General features: G+C 44.9%; 1 protein-coding gene across 5 annotated transcripts in view; it reads left to right on the top strand.

The window, feature by feature from the left end:
• Positions 1 to 932: 932 nt before the first annotated feature.
• The window catches only part of LOC120617594 (major histocompatibility complex class I-related gene protein), a 29,400-nt gene continuing 12,002 nt past the window's right edge, over positions 933 to 18,330 (top strand). For 2 of the 5 annotated variants that reach the window (XM_039881331.1, XM_039881330.1), the window contains exons 1-5: positions 934 to 1,125; positions 9,146 to 9,406; positions 10,083 to 10,358; positions 13,619 to 13,894; positions 14,475 to 14,579. In XM_039881331.1, the coding sequence (XP_039737265.1) occupies positions 1,071 to 1,125; positions 9,146 to 9,406; positions 10,083 to 10,358; positions 13,619 to 13,894; positions 14,475 to 14,579 (973 nt within the window). In that variant the 5' untranslated portion in view covers positions 934 to 1,070. Of the gene's footprint in view, positions 1,126 to 4,619; positions 4,740 to 9,145; positions 9,407 to 10,082; positions 10,359 to 13,618; positions 13,895 to 14,474; positions 14,580 to 15,768; positions 17,176 to 18,330 lie in introns of those variants that run through there. The other 3 variants (XM_039881333.1, XM_039881329.1, XM_039881332.1) reach the window with 3 other exon arrangements.

The raw sequence follows: 18,330 nt of genomic DNA, 5'->3' as shown, positions 1-18,330 counted from the left end.
ATAAATGCCAGAATTTGCTTTTAAAGTGGATAAAATTGTGCCTCAGTGCAATTTGGGATTCTTCCCAAGATCAAGTAGCTGGGATGCAAACCCAGGTCCCTGAACCACAGTTCAAGCCACCCTACCTTGTGGCTTTGCCTCCGGTAATCTCTCCCAGTCACCTCTCCTTCCTCTTTTCTGTCTGGGTCTGTCCCTCAGCTCCCTGGACAAGCTTAAGCTTGTCATGTGCCAACTTGTCATGCTCTCCTGATGACAGTGTAGCCACAGCTTGATCCTGGGCATTGCTAATCGAGCAAGTCAAGTGTTTGGCCCTCAGAATCTTCTTTCAGGCCTTTTTCTTGCTCTCTTTTATTCAACAAACTTTTTATTTATTTTTTTTTTTGAGCTTATTTCGCTGGGTGCTAGAGCAGCGGGAGGATAGACCTATGCTAAAACTGACAAGACAGTCTAAGTGATACATGCTCTATCAGCCATATGGACTATAGCATTGTAGGAAGTCAGAGCAGGGAATTCCAAGTCCTGGGAACTTTGTACGAGTCTGTCTCATCCACCTGGGGTGAAATCTATGCTCCAGGAAAGAAGCAAAGGCATCTTTTCTTTTGAGCTCCCTGAGGTACCAGGTGTGATTAATCTTTGTGTTCCCTGAGCCTTGCACATAGCTGAGCTCCATAAATATTTAAAAGTTCAGAACAGGGCCACCTGAAAGTAATATAATATTGTATGTTGACTGTAATTTAAAAATAATTTAAAAACAAACAAACAAACAAACAAACAAACAGGTCGGGAACAGGGTCAAAACAGGCACACCAAAAGGAGCAAGCAGTGTCTGAAACCAAAGCAGTTAAAAGTTACCCGGAAAAGCATTCAGTACTTTTGTCTCTCTCTATTCTACCTAGCAACTGATGACACTGCATACGTCCCTGTTTTTATTGGGAGAAGGCCCTGAGCGTCACGCGGTGCTAAATCTCCAAGAGCGAAGAGCGGGTGAAGTACAGGTTCTTGAAAGATCAGCTGAGACCTGTCCGTGTTTTGGTTAAAAGAATCTGAAAGAAAGGACCTTAGAGGAGCCAATGATGCTCCTGTTTCCTCTCCTTGTTGTATTAACGGCGAAGCACTGCGTTGCCCGTGAGTATCACAGTTCTCTTCGTTCCGAACTCCAAAGCTGAGGCAGCCGAGGGGGAAGAGCTCGTCTTCCTAAAACTTGAGGTGAAACGCTGAAGCAGCCGGGGCGGGGATGCATATAGATTAAATCCAGGACTCGTAGGAGCGTCGGAGTAGCTGAGCAGGCTTCCAGTTCGCGAGTAGGCTTTCGGTGTCACCCACCTTCGGAGCGGGTGGCAGCCGTTCTGGAAAGCACCTCCTGGAACTCCCTCCTCACTTTCTTTCCGAGCGTCGCTCCCCTTCGTTTCAGCTCTTGTCCTTTCGTTTCCTTGCTTCTCCTCTTCGCGAGCTTGCGACTCTCGTGGCGATGTGGTCTGAGTTTCAGGGCATGGGACAGTGGAGAAGACCTCCCGCCCCGTTCAGGTACATTTATGTTTTGTTCGTTTGTTTGTTTTCCTCATCACAAGCCCTGTCTGTAAAGGAAGATCCCGGAAAGATAAAACCGTGGTTCGGGACTTGCGAACTGGGTGTAAGGTATCAGCCAAGCAGAGGGGGCGTTCCTCAGGGTTTAGAGGCCCACGTCACTGGGGTAGCAGTGCCTTCGGTTGTCCCAAAGACATGAGCAGGCCCAATAGGCTGGAAGCACCAGGCTTCTCAGCTCTAAGCAACTGCTTTTCCAGCTAGGGGCTGGCACTCCCAGGCAGGTTGGGGTTGGGGGGGCAGTGTCTAGAACTCCGTCTCAGCCACTGCCATAGGTGGTGACTCATGAGGTGACAGAAAGAAACTTTCAAATCATCTGTGTATTCATTACACAAATGTTGGTTGATGCCCTACTATGTGCCAGGCACTTTGGGGGATATGACAGCAAGCAAGAAACACGTAAGTCTTGCTTCTACAGAAATTTAACCCAGAAAAGTCTTACCATTTAAATCAGAAATAGGAAAAGTTGGGAGTGAGGGTAAGAGACAGATGATGGAGAGAAGAGGGGAGGAAAATGTGATATTTCCAGAAGGTAAAAAGCTTATATATTACCTGCATTTGATCCTTAAAGAACTCTCCAGTAATACGACCACAGTATCCCCTAACCATAATCTTTCAAGTGATGGTCTCACTAACTTTCGTGGCAGGCTAAGGAAACCCAGGCCAGAGAGGTTGACTCAGCCCACAAAATGAAGAGTCTGAAGTGCACACAGGTCTTTCAGCCCACAGTCAAGGGCTTTCTGACAATGTCGCAGCTCTTCTGGATGGGGCCACTTGGCACTTTAAAAATGGGGGGAATGCAAAATAAAACCAGGAAGCAATAAAGGGTAGGAAAGGTCACTTATGCTGGTTATTCTCCTTTTGACCTCTTAGATGTCATCCTTCTCTGTCCTGTCTTGTGTCCTGGAGATTGGACTGCCACAGATGGCATCACCCAGTCTCTCTTGCAGGCTTATTTCTACCTAATGGGAGACACTGAAAGGAGAGAGAGCAGAGAGCAAGGATGAGAGGTTCAGGTATTTTGTCTTCCTCCTTGCCCTCTTTCTGTACTGGCTCTGGTGGTAGCTGTGTTCCTCTGCAATATAATTTTCCCTGAGTAACCCCTTCTTCATGGTTCCAGCTCCCATTGGGCTTGAGTAACACTGTGTTACTCTGGTCTCTGCAACCCATCATCGCTACCTTCTGAGTGCCTCATTATCCCTCATTTCGTCCTTGCTCTAGCCCATACCTCTGCAAGGAGTCCCTTCTTACGGTCTCTTCGTGTGACTCATCTGGAGTGAAGGCTGTTTCCTGCCAGGACCCTGGCTGAGAATTCTGGAGCACCGAGGGATGCTGACAGGGAAGGGAGCCAAGTTTATGACAAACCACTCGGTCTACTTCATATTTGTGCCTAATGCTGGCTCCAAGTAGTTGCTTCTAGATGTGGAAGTGCAGGGAGGAGATACCAGAGTGTTTGGGGTCACAATTCCAGGAAATGTCAAGGTAACTCCAGTATCGCTTCTAGCGTGTGGCTTTCAATGACTCCATGGCCTGCAGTAGACTACTTCTTCCTTTGTACTCCCATAGCTCCTCTTCACAGTTTTTAAATTTCAATTTACAGGAATCTTTCCTTCAAGGCTCTCCTTAAAGCTGGGAAGAGAGAGCTCTTCATTTTTTTCTTTTTTATTTCCATGGCACTATCTAGTGACCAATAAGCACTGAGTAAATGCCTCCTGAGTGAATTTATGCTCAAAGGTAATGTCCTTGAGAAATTGAAGTTATCTGATTGTGAGTCATAGAGAACTTGGGCAGCAATAATCACTACAAATTTGCAACTGTGGTTTACCGTAGTTGCAGAATCTTTATATATATATATAAAAAAAGATGTTTCATGTTTACAACTCATTTGGTTCTTCATTTTGGCTTGTGTGAAACTGTGACCTGGTAATGTGGGTGGGTGTAATTAGGCTTGAGGCATGCATAGGATCTCTCTTGCATAGCCACATGTGGTTTGTGTGTTTAATCTTGAAATAACCAAGGTCAGCTTCTTGATATTATTCATAATTCTATAGATGTATCAATCTGCTTCATGAGTGATAGAGTTCTTTTCAGACAAGGACTGGTGATGGATATAAGCCCCTTAAATTGACGATCGGTCTAGTGTTAAAAGACAGACTTACAAATTATCTGTTTAGAAATGACCTGGAGTTCAAAGAGTTAACATGAGAAAATATGGGCATTTGCTATAGACTTTATTAGACCTCAGTCTGTTTCCATGGAGCTGTTGCCAAGGTACATGCAGTAGAAATTTCTCCAAGACAATGTTTTATTCCCCTAAGGCCCTCTTCTTCTTGGTTGACATTGAATCTGTCTAAGTCCAAGAAGCTCAAATAATTTGTAGATTTTCTTCTGAATAGTTGAAATATTTGTCCGTTCTCTCCAAAATCTGTTGACCTTAACCATCTTCTTACCCCAGAGGATTGCCAAGAACTGGAGGGAGGGGCCTGAGTTAAAGATAAACGTGTGGCTCTTTAAACACTTGCTTTATTAGACCCAAATTGAGACAGATGACAAAAGACATTCTTGCTGACATCCAAATTTATGTTTATTATGGAAAACCTTTCAAGAATATGCGTATCAGGTCACATTTTGTTACAACTTTGATGAATCATTTAAAAAGAATAAAATTCACACATTTGGAATTCTTCTGGGAAATGCGAGACATATGTTCATCATTGTACACAGAGAGTACTGAGAAAAAACTCCTACCAGAGCCCATTCTCTACTCTCCAGTGACCCTGCAGTGGTCTCCTTGCTGTTCCTCAAACACATGGAGCGTGCACGTCCCTCAAGGACTTGGGCTTGCCTTCTGTCATGGTTCACTTCCTCACTTCACACCTCTGCTCAAATGCCACCCGCTCAGCGAGGACTTTCCTGGTCCCTCTAATTAAAAGATCTGCCCTCTTCACACTCTTTCTCTGTTTTTTTCTTCACAGCATTTATCACTCACTACCTTATCTTGTATTATATATTTATCTATTGCCCGTCTTCTTTCTTAGAAATGAGCCCAAGATGGCTGGGACTTTGATGTGCTCATTGCTGCATTCCTAGAAGCCAGGACTGTGCCTACTGAAATTCAGAAAAGGAAAAAAAAAGAAAACATACAACAGGAGACATGGGTAACCTCCACAAGGGTAGCCTCAAAATAGTAGCTAAATAGTCAAACTGTCACATTCAACTCTTTCAGGCCCTCAGTAAGTTCCTGTCGTTAGTTAAGTTTTTAGGTGAGAGACTAGCAGTTATTGCTGCCCATAGAACCCCCCACATCTCTGCATGGTTTGAGAAGTGTCCAGGGTCCTCTCAACTAAAATATCACCATCCACTTCTCCCCGCACCCCACTGCTGCGATGCCTGAAATCCCAAAGAGCAGTTCCCAGGAATCATAACCGTTCTGGCTGTATTAAGGCATCAGGCTATTTGGGAGGGCCAACCAAAGTCGATCTAGTTATCCAATCAGGGCCCGGGGCCACCTTTAGGAAGGAGGGTCTAGAGCCTGCGCCTCCAGGGACGGGGAATCCGAGACTGTGAGTCATCTTTGACACAAGGGGGCGAGAGAGAGCAATGGTGAGAAGCAAGGATCCTAGAGTCTTGGGTGTGGAAATGCCCCAGCCTGAGGACCAGTGGGGTAGTCTAAGGAGGAGGGGCTTCCCGCTTGAGAGATCCGAGTGTGATTCCTGGCTCCTCCGTGTGGGAATGCTAAGGATGATCTTGGGCAATTTTCTTCATCTCTCTCCACCGATTATTTTCTGTCTGTGAAACTGGAATTTAAAAACCTACCTCACAGTGTTGCTGAGAGGAGTAGTGGAACTCATGTTTATCAAAGGCTTAGCCTGGTACCCAGCACACGGTATGTGCTCAATCCGTGAGTGAAGTTCTCATGGTCGTGATGCAGGTGCTGCTGCCCTTTGTAGCTCATGGAAGGTTTGTCACCGGATTGCTTCACGTGAGAGCCGAAGCTCTCTCTCCTCAGAGCTGCTGGAGCACGCAGTCAGCACCTCTTCCAGGGCACTTACTGCTTGCTGCCGTGTGTCATTGCTTTCTGTTTATGTTACATGCTTTCGTTCTCCTGTAATACTGTCAGTTCCGGAAGGAAGGAGGGAACTGGCATTGGATTGTTTTTCTCTTCCTGACATGGCCTCACAATTCCTTGTACAACGTAGGAAGATACACAATAAATAAAAATTGTCCCCACAGATGAGTATCTGAAAGTACTTTATCGATTATTTTATAACCAGTGATTTTCACAGCCTTTTGCAAAAATGGCCCAACTAGTTAATCTATAGGTTAAAGGGGACATCATTTAGGACACTAAGTAACCACTGCTTCTGGTCTAAGAGCCATTTGGTTGTGGTGCTCAGACTTTCCAGCAGTGTCTGGGACAGGGCAGCAAATACCCTTTGAGAAGCAGCTTGACTGATCTGGACAGAAGACCAAATTACATATTGTAGGTTTCGGTTCAATAAGTGGGTTGGCATTGATAATCTGTCATTGAAAGGAAGAGAGAAACCTAATTTCACAATTATTGGAGCAAGAAGAAAGAATCAGAAGATTCTTAGATTAAATCATATGAAATTGCCATTTTAGTAGATCAAAAATAGGTCTTGTCACATGATTTAGCCTTCATAGTTATACTAGAAATCTGATCATCTGTAGGTTATAAATTATCACAAGGTCTAATGTACCATGAGAGAAAGGGGACAAGGGATCTTCCCTTGTCTTTTCTGTTCTGAGTTACTGACTTGACATCTGTCCGCCAACCTCCCATCACAGCTGAGGTCATATTTTGGAAGCCCAACTAAGGAGCAAGTGTGACTCGTACCTGTGGAAACACCATATGGGTAACTGCGCCCATGGCAAATGAACGGGAGAGGGCTGCGATGTCTTGGAGCAGAGCCAGGCCGCAGCTGCATGAGGGGTAGATGGGCCGATGCCCGGCAGATGGAGGCCAGCCTTTAGGGCCAGAGCAGCCTTTGAAGTCAGGGCTGGCTGGTGGAGAACTGCTCTGAAACCAGGAATTAGACCGAAGTTGAGGCTGGAGGGAAGGACACTACACTGGACTTGGAGAGCATTGTCAATAGACCATGTTTCTCTCTATTTACTTCTTATAACTCTGGATAATGCAGATTTTTATGAAGTGATATTTTTATAAGGAAGTGACATTACAAGAATTGTAAATGTTGCATGTGGCAATGATGTCAGTGATACTTAGAATAAATCTCCTGTTGAGCAGTAATGCCTCAAGTTGTTAATACTTTTCTTTTTAACTTGTTGACATCTATTAGGCAAGTAGACCCCAGATGTCATAAAAGGAACCACAGATTCCGAGGGAAGGTCTACACCAATCCAACGTAGCTTAGTAACACAGTCTCTTTTTGAATTCCTCTTCCTTCTCTTGCCCATTCTTTGTCTGGAATTTTATTTCTCTGAGTTTTTTTTTTCTGTGAATAACTGTGGAAGCAAGTCCTACCTATTTCTTTCCCCCTCAGTCCCTCAGCTCCAGCCACAGGCCTTCTTGGTGCTCTCGGAACATGCCAGGCGCGTCCTTTCTTCAGGACCTTTGCACGGTCCCCCCTGCTTGGCCTGCTGTCCCCAGGTATCTGCCTCGCTCCCTTACTCCCTGCAGGTACTTGATCAGAAGTCACCTTCCTAGGGAGGCCTTCTCTAATTTGCTGTTTAACATTGTATGGCTCTGTTCTCTTTGCAGCTTTATTTTTCTCCATTGCACTTTCTTTTCTTTTCTTTTTTTAAACACCTACGGTAGTCCTCCTAGGTGGTCTCCCATCCAAGAACTAACCAGGCCCAACCCTGCTTAGCTTCCGAGATCAGACGAGATTGGGCACATTCAGGGTGGCATGGCCGTAGACATCTCATTGCACTTTTTAAAAGACAAATTACATATTTCATTTATTTTTTATTGTCTGTCTTCCTCTGTTTCTCCCTTTCAGAGTGTAGGCTCCATAAGGGCCGATACTTTTATCTGTCTTGTCTGTTGTGTGCTCAGGACCTAGAGCAGAGGAGGCACAGAGGAGGTGCTCACATGTTTGTTGAATACACAAATGGAGTTAAGAAAGGGCGAAGACTGATGTTCATGACTTGTTCTTCCTTTTGCCTCCATCTTTAAACTGTTGCATATCTGCAGAGTAGCCCCCGAACCTTTCCAGATGTGGAGAAATAGAACTGTTTCAAAGGCAGTTACAGATTCAAGCATACACACCTCTTGCAGACTCCAGACTACATGTAAATTAGATTTCAGCTCTGCTCTCCATTCATCAGCTTGCCCTTTATGAAAACTATTTTTTAAAGTATAAGTTCCAGGTTAAATAGATTCACATTCACTTCAGCATATTTCATTATTTCAAAGCAGAGAAATAAAATGTTTTGCTCACAATTTAATTCACAGATATTTACAAAGTTCCTACCATGTGTCATGTGCCATGTCCCCTGTCCCTGTGTTGGGCCTTGCAGGAAATACAAAGGAAAAAAGCTAAGGCCCAGTTCTTAAGTGCCTTAGGGTAAAGAAGTGGGTGCAAAGATAAAGAGACTGGAAGGAGGAATGTGGTAATTCTTGGTTTGGGGATAGAACTTGTGCTTCTGCTTCAATCTTAGCTCTTGTCAAAGAACCAGCACCTTTAGGTCCTGGGAGTGTCTTTGGAGATGGGGTTTGATGGCCGGGAAGAGTTTAGGTGGATCAGGATGGCAGGAAGTAACAACAAAAGGCTCAGAGGTGAGCATTTCCAGACAGCAGTGAGCAGAGTAGGGGAAGAAAGCCAGGTTTGCTGCATACCTTCCATCTGCCAGGTCTTAGCATGATGTGGAGCGCCTTGGTCTTCTCAACGTGGGCTCTGCTTACTTCTCAGGTGTCACATCTCCCAGTCTCCTCTGTGGCACTCATGTGCTCCAGCCATCCCAGGCCATTGGTTCACAGCACGCCATGCTCTCTCATGCCTCCTGCCTGCCCGCATGGTTTCTGCTCTGCTGCCAAACTCTCCCTCCTGTGTCCCCACCCAGTCCCTTTGCCGGCTCCCCTCCTACCTGTCCTTGAGATCTCCCCTAAGACATATCTTCTCTGAAAAGTCTTCCCATGCCCCGCACTCACCCCATCGTGACACTCTTCACACTATTTTGAAACTTCCTTGTCTGTCTCCATTAGACTGTGTGAGCTTCTTGGACGAGCTGAGAGAAGTTCAATGTTGAAGTGGCAGAGAGGGCCAAACAGTTCTATTTCATTTTAGCTTACTCTTGACCCTTCATGATTATCACAATTCTTTTAATGATATTTGGCCAGAAGGAAAAGTAGAGAAAGCATAGGAAAATGGTTTGGTACAATAGGCACCAAGTCTTGGGTGGAGCTCTCAATTCTACCCGCCCCGAGTTGCTTTCCAGCTCCGAGTTGCTGGGGTTCTGACTCGGTAAAAGGAAGCATCAGCTAGGGTCCAGAGCACTGATGGGGGGTTAAGTGGAGTACAGCTTCTGGATCTGGATGGTCTGTGACTGTAAATGTCTTCCTTCTCTGCCCCCCTCCCAGGGACTCACTCTCTGAGGTATTTTCGCCTGGGCGTTTCAGAGCCTGGCCATGGGATCCCTGAATTTATTTCAGTGGGGTATGTGGACTCTCATCCCATCACCACATATGACAGCATCTCCCGGGTGAAGAAGCCGCAGGCCCCATGGGTGGCAGAGAACCTGGCCCCCGATCACTGGGAGAGGTACACACAGCTGCTGAGGAGCTGGCAGCGGACGTTCAAGATGGAACTGAAGCACCTGCAGAGTCACTACAATCACTCAGGTGGGGAATGCAACTGAATGCCGCCTCTCCCTAGTCCCCACCCGAGCAGAGAGGTCCCTGGGCTGGCAGCACACGTGAGCAGTTGTTGAGTGGCATTTTCTGTGGCTTTTGGCAAAGCCTGGAAAATCTGGTTGATGGGGTTTAGTGCCCGCCTATGTATCTTCCGAGTTGTCTGTTGTCCCCAGGAGCCCTTTGTCCTTTGCTCCCCACATCCCTATCCCAGCCTCATTGAGGCTTCTGACCTGTATCTTCTCCTTTCCCATCTAAATGTGGCCATTCTGTGCTTCATTTCCTGGTGGCCAGGTTTAGTGAGTTGCTTACTTATGTATCAGGATTTACGACATTAATTTTTCCAGAGATATTTCTGGCTCCTGCATGTCTCTCCCTCCTGCAATGTACTACAGAGTTCATCAATTAATTAGTCCCATTATAGGATAACTCCCCTAGGCAGGAATTACCACGTTCCTTTGGCATGCAGTAGGTATACCACAAATGTCTGATGATAGATAGGATTATGTCGCAGGAACCTCCTGGAGACAGCGCTGCAATGGTAGCCCCGGGGGGGTTCTGTTTTCTGGGGCAGAGGATATATCCAGCCATGCCCCTAGTTGCATCACCTGGGCACCCACCTCCACGCCCCTGTATAAACCCTCAGTGGCCTACATGTTTGTTCCAGGGTTTCACACTTACCAGAGGATGATTGGCTGTGAGTTGCGGGAAGATGGAAACACCACAGGATTTCTGCAATATGCATATGATGGACAGGATTTCATTATCTTCAACAAAGACACACTCTCCTGGATAGCTGTAGATAATGTGGCTCACATCACCAAGAGGGCATGGGAGGCCAATCGGCATGAGTTACAATATCAGAAGAATTGGCTGGAAGAAGAATGTATCGCCTGGTTAAAGAGACTCCTGGAGAATGGGAAAGATACCCTACAAAGGACAGGTAAAGAGAAGGAACACCTGTCCCTGCGTCCTCAGAACCCTTGGTTTTATATGTACTTCCACTAATGTAGGGTATGCTCACCCTCTTCTGAACTCCATCTTGTTGGTTGGACTGTCACGGTCTATAACGCCCCATGAAAACTTTCCCTACTTCCTTTTTATTAGCATCTTAACGAGATTGGGCAATTCCACTAGTCTCGGCTGAGTGGACAGCCTCCAGGAACACTTCCTTAGGGGGAGCCAGTGAGACACGTCCTTTCATCTCCTGTCGGTGATAAGCTGGGAAGAACTCTGGGCAGTGGAACCATTCTTACAAGTTGTTCAGTAACTAAGGCACCCGCAGCCCCTGTGTGAGTGAAGGTCTGGGGTTACAAAGAGGACAGACAGAGGGTCTTTGCTTTATGATAAGAGTTCTTCCAGTAAAAAGCTCCTCTTATAAAGATAGGATTCAATAGGTCAACTTTTAGTTAATACAGAACTTTTCACTTATAATCTTATTGAGAATGAGTGATGACAAAATGAGCCTTTTCCCACAGGAGTGGTCTTTAATGGCGGGACTTTCCAGAGCTGTGGCAGGCCCTTGGGAGGCATCCAGGCCACAGTTATGAATATGGACTATCTTTCCTAGAGCATCAGCTTTGGAGGCAGATAGCTAGAATTTGAGCTTCAACCCTCCCACTCACTAGTTGAATAACCATCTTAATTTTAATGGTTGCTGATAACAGAAACCTGCTCAAACTGGTTTAAGCACAAAGAAGGAAGGTATTTGGAAGGCAAAAATCAGGGCAGCGTGGGGTCTCAAGGAACTGAAACCAGGATTTGAATGGCTTTCTCCGAGGCGAGGACGTGGAAGGCAACACGAAGCTCATATTCTCGTAGCTTCACCATTCTAGAATGGTGAGAGAAGAATGGGCTTCTCTCTCCCAGCTCTAGTTACAAAAAAAATTTTTTTATCACAGGAGGACTGTGGTTGACCTCAGTTGGATCATATGCCACCTCTTGCACTAATCATTTTGACCATCAGGATACGTTTCTAAGATTGGCCATGGGTAACAGAGTCCTGACAAGAACTAAATGGCATACTCTTAGTGGTTTAACTGAGGAGAATTCAATGAGATTATTTACAGAGGTACAATAAGGTTTGAGGAAACCAGTAAAGGAGAGTGAAATACTTAGAGATTTGGAATAGAGGGAAGCCATTACACCCCCTGGATCTGCAGGCGCAAGGGGAGGGACTGCTGTTGCCAGAGCCCAACAAGCCTGGTACCCTGGAAGAACCTTCTAGCAAGAGCTGTGGCTTGGGATGAACATGGTCACTAGGCAGACTGCAGTGGCTGGAGAACTGGTGGATAGGACTCCCGTCGCTCTCTCCTCCAGTTCTCAGACTTTTTGCTGAGGATGCTCCGCCCAGAGGCCAGACCAGCCAGAAGCTGGGGCAAGGGAAGCCTGGAGGTACAGTGTGATGAGCAGCCTCCTGGGTCACAGAGCAGGGTCCAGAGGTCAGAGACTAGATCTGTGGCTAGCAAAGAGAGACTAACCAGGACACACGGTCTGGGTTACATTTGGGTGGCAGGTTTAAGATTGTATCTCAACAGAAGCACATGGATGGGCTAGACTAATTTTCCAATATATGGCATGTTTGTCAGGAGAAGGGGTCCTCATTATCAGAAAAAAATGGGATGAATAGATGCTAGGCCAGCAAAGCAATAACCTTAAGTAAAATAAATAAGTGTAATATGCCTTCCTCACAAAATTGGTGTGAGATAATGTACATAAAAGCTCCTTGTACACTGCAGGTCTCTGTTCAGACAGTTCATGGTGTTGTTGCCAAACCAAAGAATATCTGACAGCTCAAGGTCTGGTCGAAGTCTGTGGCCAGCTTGGGGTTGGAGGGAACCCTTAGTCATGGGACACTTCAGGCTGAGGCCTGCCAGATCTCAGGAGGGGCCATGTGTATCTCCACTTCCTCATCTTGAGTGGCATAGCCTTTGACTGCAAACAGAGACCCCCCCAACCCCCAGTTGCCCGGCCTGCTGTTCTTGGTGAATCCAGCACTGGCGAGAAGGGAACTGGGATGAAGAGGCTATGAATTGTGACTTGAGGGTTAATACCGATCCTGTTGGTCCTCTCTGGGGTGAAGAGCTCTTTGGAAGAACGAGAGGGGGCACCTGGGGTGTGTGGGAGGGATGGGAAGTCTCACCTCAGTATACCTGTGCCCCCTCCAAGCCTCCTCTTCATATAGCATGAGTGTCCTAATGGGGTTTCAACCCTTTGGTCAAAACCCTCCTGGGAAAGGACCTGTGATTGTTTCTCACACGCATTGTCACAAAGCAGTCTCTCTCCTAGTGGCATTTATACACTTTTTAAGTTGGAAAGCCTTTTTCTCCTACTAAATTCTATGCCTCAGGAAACAGAAAGGGAGGTATTGTTGAGGTGAAGGCTCTTCCCTTTATTGGGGTGGCAGATAGCACAGTGGGGGAGGAAGTGAGTCTTAGAGATGAGCAGGAAGCAGCCCCTCTGGGCATGGCGTTGGGCTGTTGGGCTTATGTTCGGATGTGACCCAATGTCAGCAGGAAATATTAAGGACAGCACCATATGGAAAATGAGCAGAATGATCTTTTGCTTTGAGAGGGAGTAAGGCCACAAAAATGACAACAAAAAGAATTGTCACTTTGCAAGGCCCTGTACGATATGAATTTCTATAGCCCCTTCAAGGGCATAACCATGCCATAATCTATTACATGTGTTTGTGTCTGATGACAATCACTGTCTTAGTCCATTTGGGCTGCTGTAACAAAATACCACAAATGGTAACGTACAAACAACAGAAATTTATTTCTCATAGTCCTGGAGGCTGGAAGTCCAAGATCAGGGTGCCAGCACGGTCAGATGAAGGCCCTGTCCCGGGTCGCAGACGTCCGACTCCCTGCTGTGTCCTCACGTGGTAGAAGCGGGCTAAGGATTTATCTGGATCCTCTTTTATAATCTTTTGCTGAATTACTTATCACGAACAGTCACTTACACATTTTGTAGCTCAGTTATGTGTGTCACTTCCACGTCGGTTGTTTCCCCAAGTGCACTGCCCAAGCAGGAAGTACATAGCCAGTAAATTCGTTGCTGATAATCCTGGGTTCTGGGGCATCCCTGGTTTTAGATGTTTCTTGCAATGGAAAATTGATTAGGAAACCCAATCATCAAGTTCTACTACTATATGCTCAGTGCATCAGATATTTCCATGTAACTTTACCTTCTTCTTCCTAGAAGCTCCACTGGTCAGAGTAAATCGCAAAGAAACCTTTCCAGGGATTACAACTCTTTTCTGCAGAGCTCATGGCTTTTATCCGCCAGAAATTTCCATGATCTGGATGAAAAACGGGAAAGAAATGCTCCAAGAAATGGATTATGGAGACATTCTTCCTAGTGGGGATGGGACCTATCAGACGTGGGTATCACTTGACCTGGATCCTCAGAGCAGTGACTCTTACTCCTGTCACGTGGAGCACTGTGACGTCCACATGGTTCTTCAGGTCCCCCAGGGTAAGAACAGGGTTGTGGCTGTCTGGGGAGTGAGACTAAGGACAGGGAGTGAGCAGCGGGCATGAATCACTGCGTGCCTTTAGAAAGGGCCTTTCAAATTGGAAGTTTGCTCACTTTTTGGTCTCAGGGCTTCTTTATACTCATAAGTGAGGACCCCAAAGAGCTTTTGTTTATGTGGGTATATCTATTGCTATTTACTGTATTATAAATTTAAATTTTTATTTTTATTTTTTTAAACTCATGGAAAACACAAGCACCTATTCCATTCGCCATCAGAGCAATGATGTGATCACATCATGTAGCCTCTAGAAAATTCTGCTGTGTACATGTGAGAGATTAAGTTTAAAAAGAGAGAATCATGGACTCTCTGAAAGCTGAGGACCCCTGGGGCATTCCCACCCCACGTTGAGAACTGCTATCCTCTGTTTTAGATTATTGCCCTACACGGAACTGAGAGGTGAGAAACGAGAGTAAGAAAAATGGTGCTGGGCTTCCCGATGATCACGGGGACAAAAGTCTCCAAAAGTTAATATAGACAGGGAGGAGGACTTGTGGATTTTTCTTCTACGCTTGCTTTCAGAATCGGAAACTATCCTTCTGGTGATGAAAGCTGTCACTGGGTCCATTGTCCTTGCCATTGGCCTGGCTGGAGTCGGCGTCCTGGCCTGGAGGAGAAGGCTTCGAGGTGAGAGGCATGTGGCTGCAGATTGTCACTCCTACAGCTCCATAAGCTTTATTTTCTGCACCTGCCATGCTAAGCTCCATTTAGAAATTGGTTAGGCCTCACTTTGCGAGCACAGAGCGACCCAGAACACCTCTCCCATCATATAGGGAACACACACCATGGATAATGCTTGCAAGGAGAATGATCTGTTTCACAGGTGATGCCTGACATCAGCAGAGTAGTACTGGAGGTGCTGTCCAGGTGAATGGCCTTCTAGAAGTTGGGTCAGAGAAGATAGAGTGATATTGATAAGTCTTTTTCCAAACTATATCCTTATTAGGAATTACTATTCACTTTTTGTTTTGTCCTTTGTTTCAAGACATCAGAAAGTTTTCCCATTTGACATTTTTCTGCCCCAATCATATAAAAGACCTTGCTTGTCCTTCTAAATTCATCTTTCAACATATGAAATGTTGAGGAGTAGATATGGAAAATGCGACTTGGGGTAAGGAAAAGGGGAAGGAGAAATGAGATATATGGCTCTTGATACCTTGGGGGGAAAAAACTCATTCATTTCGTAAATACATATTAAATACCTACTACATTCCAGGCACTGTGCTGGATGCTGGGATACAGCAATGCAAAAGGCAGACATGATCTCTACTGTCTTGTGAGGTCATTCCCCACAATGACTTCAGCGGATACTGAAGTTGATCACAGCATAATATTGATGAGACCTAGATTATGGGTTTGAACCTAGTGCGGGCCAGTAGTTTGGTGTTGCTTCATAACCATAGACTTCAACCCTAATTCAAGTGATATGGTATAAAGCATGTTATTAGATCAAAGTAAAACTAGCCATTTTACTAGAAAATCAACTCGGAGAGTTAGTGGGTCATTCTAATATTTTCTTTATAAGTAAAGTGCAGCACTGATCCCAATCCAACACACGCGAGCAGCTGAAGCAAAAAAAAAAAAAATTTCTTTTTACAATGACACACCTCTCTCAGGAATGATGCATACCGAGTTCTTGCTTTTTATCTTGTGGAGATTGTGAATTGAGTTAAAATATGTCTAGTACTAAGAGAATCTTGACGAAGCAGGCTAAAAATGTTGATGCCGGCTTATCAGATTTTGCTGAACATTGCATAATTTTTTTTGAGCTATAAAGAAAAAATGCACATATCTGACTAAAAAGTCTTCCTTTCAGAGCAAAATGGAATCACCTACCTTCCTACATCAGATCAGTGATTGGAGATAGCTCTTGTCCAGTTGTTTTTCCTCTGGGAACCATGGTCTCTGTACCCATGGACTCAAATTCAGGTGCCTGAAGCTCTTGACCACACCCACAACAGATACGATTGTTATATGGTTGAACATTTACAGCAGAAGGATAGAGCCACAAAGTTTTCTTTGTTCTTTGGCTCCAAAAAGACTGTCAGCCTTCAAGCTCTTTTGATGGACTCCTTTATCACATTTGACTCTAACTATAGCTCATGACACAACTACCCTATTCCATCTGTCAATGATGATTTACAAGTAAACCAGAGAATCTCAGAGCTGAAAGGAACCTCCTAATTGAAGGCAGGAAACGATCTTCGCCAGTACCTTCGACTTGAGCATCTAGCCGCCACTTGAATACCACCAGTGAAGGGCACCTCACTACGTCATAAAATGGTCTTTCTCTTCTTTCATGAGAGTGTTTTTCTTTGCAAGAGCTTCAAGTGTCATGAGTGCCATGACTGTGACCCTACAGACAGGGTCAGACCACCTCATGAGAGCAGCCATCGAGTTTCTACAATGGCCTATGGGTGGCTGGATCATTTTATATGTTTCTTGGCTTGAGAGAAAGCGAAGTGCGCAGTTCTTATGGCATCTCTGCTTGGTAGCTTGGAATCTTGAAAATATGCCTAGTCAGATCCATGGAAGTGATTTCATTTTTTCTGTTTTCTTTTTGAGGGAAAGAAAGAACAATAATTACCAGATATATTATCATCTTCAGTGGAACTACAGAGACCTAGACTCAAGTGCAGTCTTTTAAGATAAAAATGATACTATGTTTATATCTCAGAAGAGGATTCAATTATCATTTCTGTCCTTCCTCTCTGGCTTATTGTAGATGGGCCAGACTCACCCGATTCTCCATATGAAGAGAAGCCCTACTGTGAGAAATAACACTCCCTTGATCCTCCTGACTCTCCTCCCCCTAAAATCTTCACCATCATTTTCCTCTTGTTTGCTTGGCATTTTCAATTCTCAGTAAGAAGATCACATTCTATCAGAGGGGGATGCTGATGTCTTCTCTAAGTTAAATATGAGCTTGGACCCCAGGGCCCTGGACTCTCTTGGACATAGTTTTCTGGAAACACTCAGACCCTGGGGACCCCATATTGTGGCTCCGGGGGAATGCATCAAGGCTTCCACAGTTGTTTCCTTCCCCAACAAATTTCCTTCTTGCTTCCCCACAGTTGGCTTGGCCAAGTAAAAAGAACACCAAATATAGCCACGTACGGGAGTGGCTTACCACACAGTAAGATAAACACCATTTATAACATTAATTGTGTCTTTGTTATAAATCTTGACTGATTATAACAATAAATGCTGCTTATTTATTCTGTTTCTGGCTTGTGAACCAACTGAGGACATGAGCAGGGCCACTGCTAACCCATATGGGATGTTTGTGCAAACAGAAAATTGTTTCCTTCTTCTAGGTGAACTCTGACCCAGGCCAGGTCACATGGCTTAACCAGCAGAACATAGAGTGGATTTCTACCCTGTTTGTTCCCTTGGTGTTCAGGGCACAACATTACATGGCAGCTCTGGTCATATTGTTAGAAAATAGATGGAAATTGGCTGTAGACTAAGATGAAAGAATTAACTTGGAAGGGAGAAATGACAGTGGGGGGGGAAAAAAGATTGATTCATTCAAAATGGTAGAACTAGAATCCCTGTTTGTATATCTAAACAGCTGAAATTATCTAAAGGGTTTTACATAATCTTATCATGGAGTTTATTTATGGAGATCTATTTTTAAATTTTTATGTCATATCACACAGTCTGCACGATACCTTGTATGTAGTAGGAACCCAGTAAATACTTCTTGAATGAACCAGTACAGTATTTTAATTAGTTAGTCCTCATGTACTGGTGCAAAAGAACAGTGTCATCTTACAACTGAAATCATAGAGAGGAAATATCCCACTCAGGATCATATGACATTGCTGGGGCCCAGGATGAACGCCCCAAGGACTTGTCTGAATTCTTCAAACATTTCTGCAACATTAACATTCTTTATTTAATACTTTATCTTGTCATTGCCTTGCCTGTGAGATTAAGGATCCCAAACATTTGAACCATGCTCCTCTCCCTCACTCCCCCTCCCCCATATTAGGGACAGGGACAGGGACAGAATTCAGACGTTCTTACACAAGGCACTATTTTTTCTGGAAGGCTATGAAAAGAGGTGTTGAGAAATGAGTTCTCTGTCAGCTTGGGGGCCCAGCTATCTGTTACCTAATATATATCTTTCTATTCTTAAGTCCTGTAGAGCTGTTATATAATCTGAATTTTCCTTTCTATTGTCACTTGGATATTTAGTTCATGAAATACAAATTTCATCAGTTCTTATCCATGACCTAGGAATTACGTGAAACCTCTCTTTCTAAAGAGGATGGGTGTCATGCATGCTTCTTCCTTTCCCCCTTCTTCCCTGAATTCAGTGTTAGATGAACCCATCAGGCAGGAGTTTCTGCATTTGTCCCTTGGCGGGGGG

Source organism: Pteropus medius, unplaced genomic scaffold (assembly GCF_902729225.1).
Source record: "Pteropus medius unplaced genomic scaffold, Ma_sr-lr_union100, whole genome shotgun sequence".
Classification (NCBI taxonomy): Eukaryota; Metazoa; Chordata; class Mammalia; order Chiroptera; family Pteropodidae; genus Pteropus; species Pteropus medius.
This window is presented reverse-complemented; position numbering and strand designations above follow the sequence as displayed.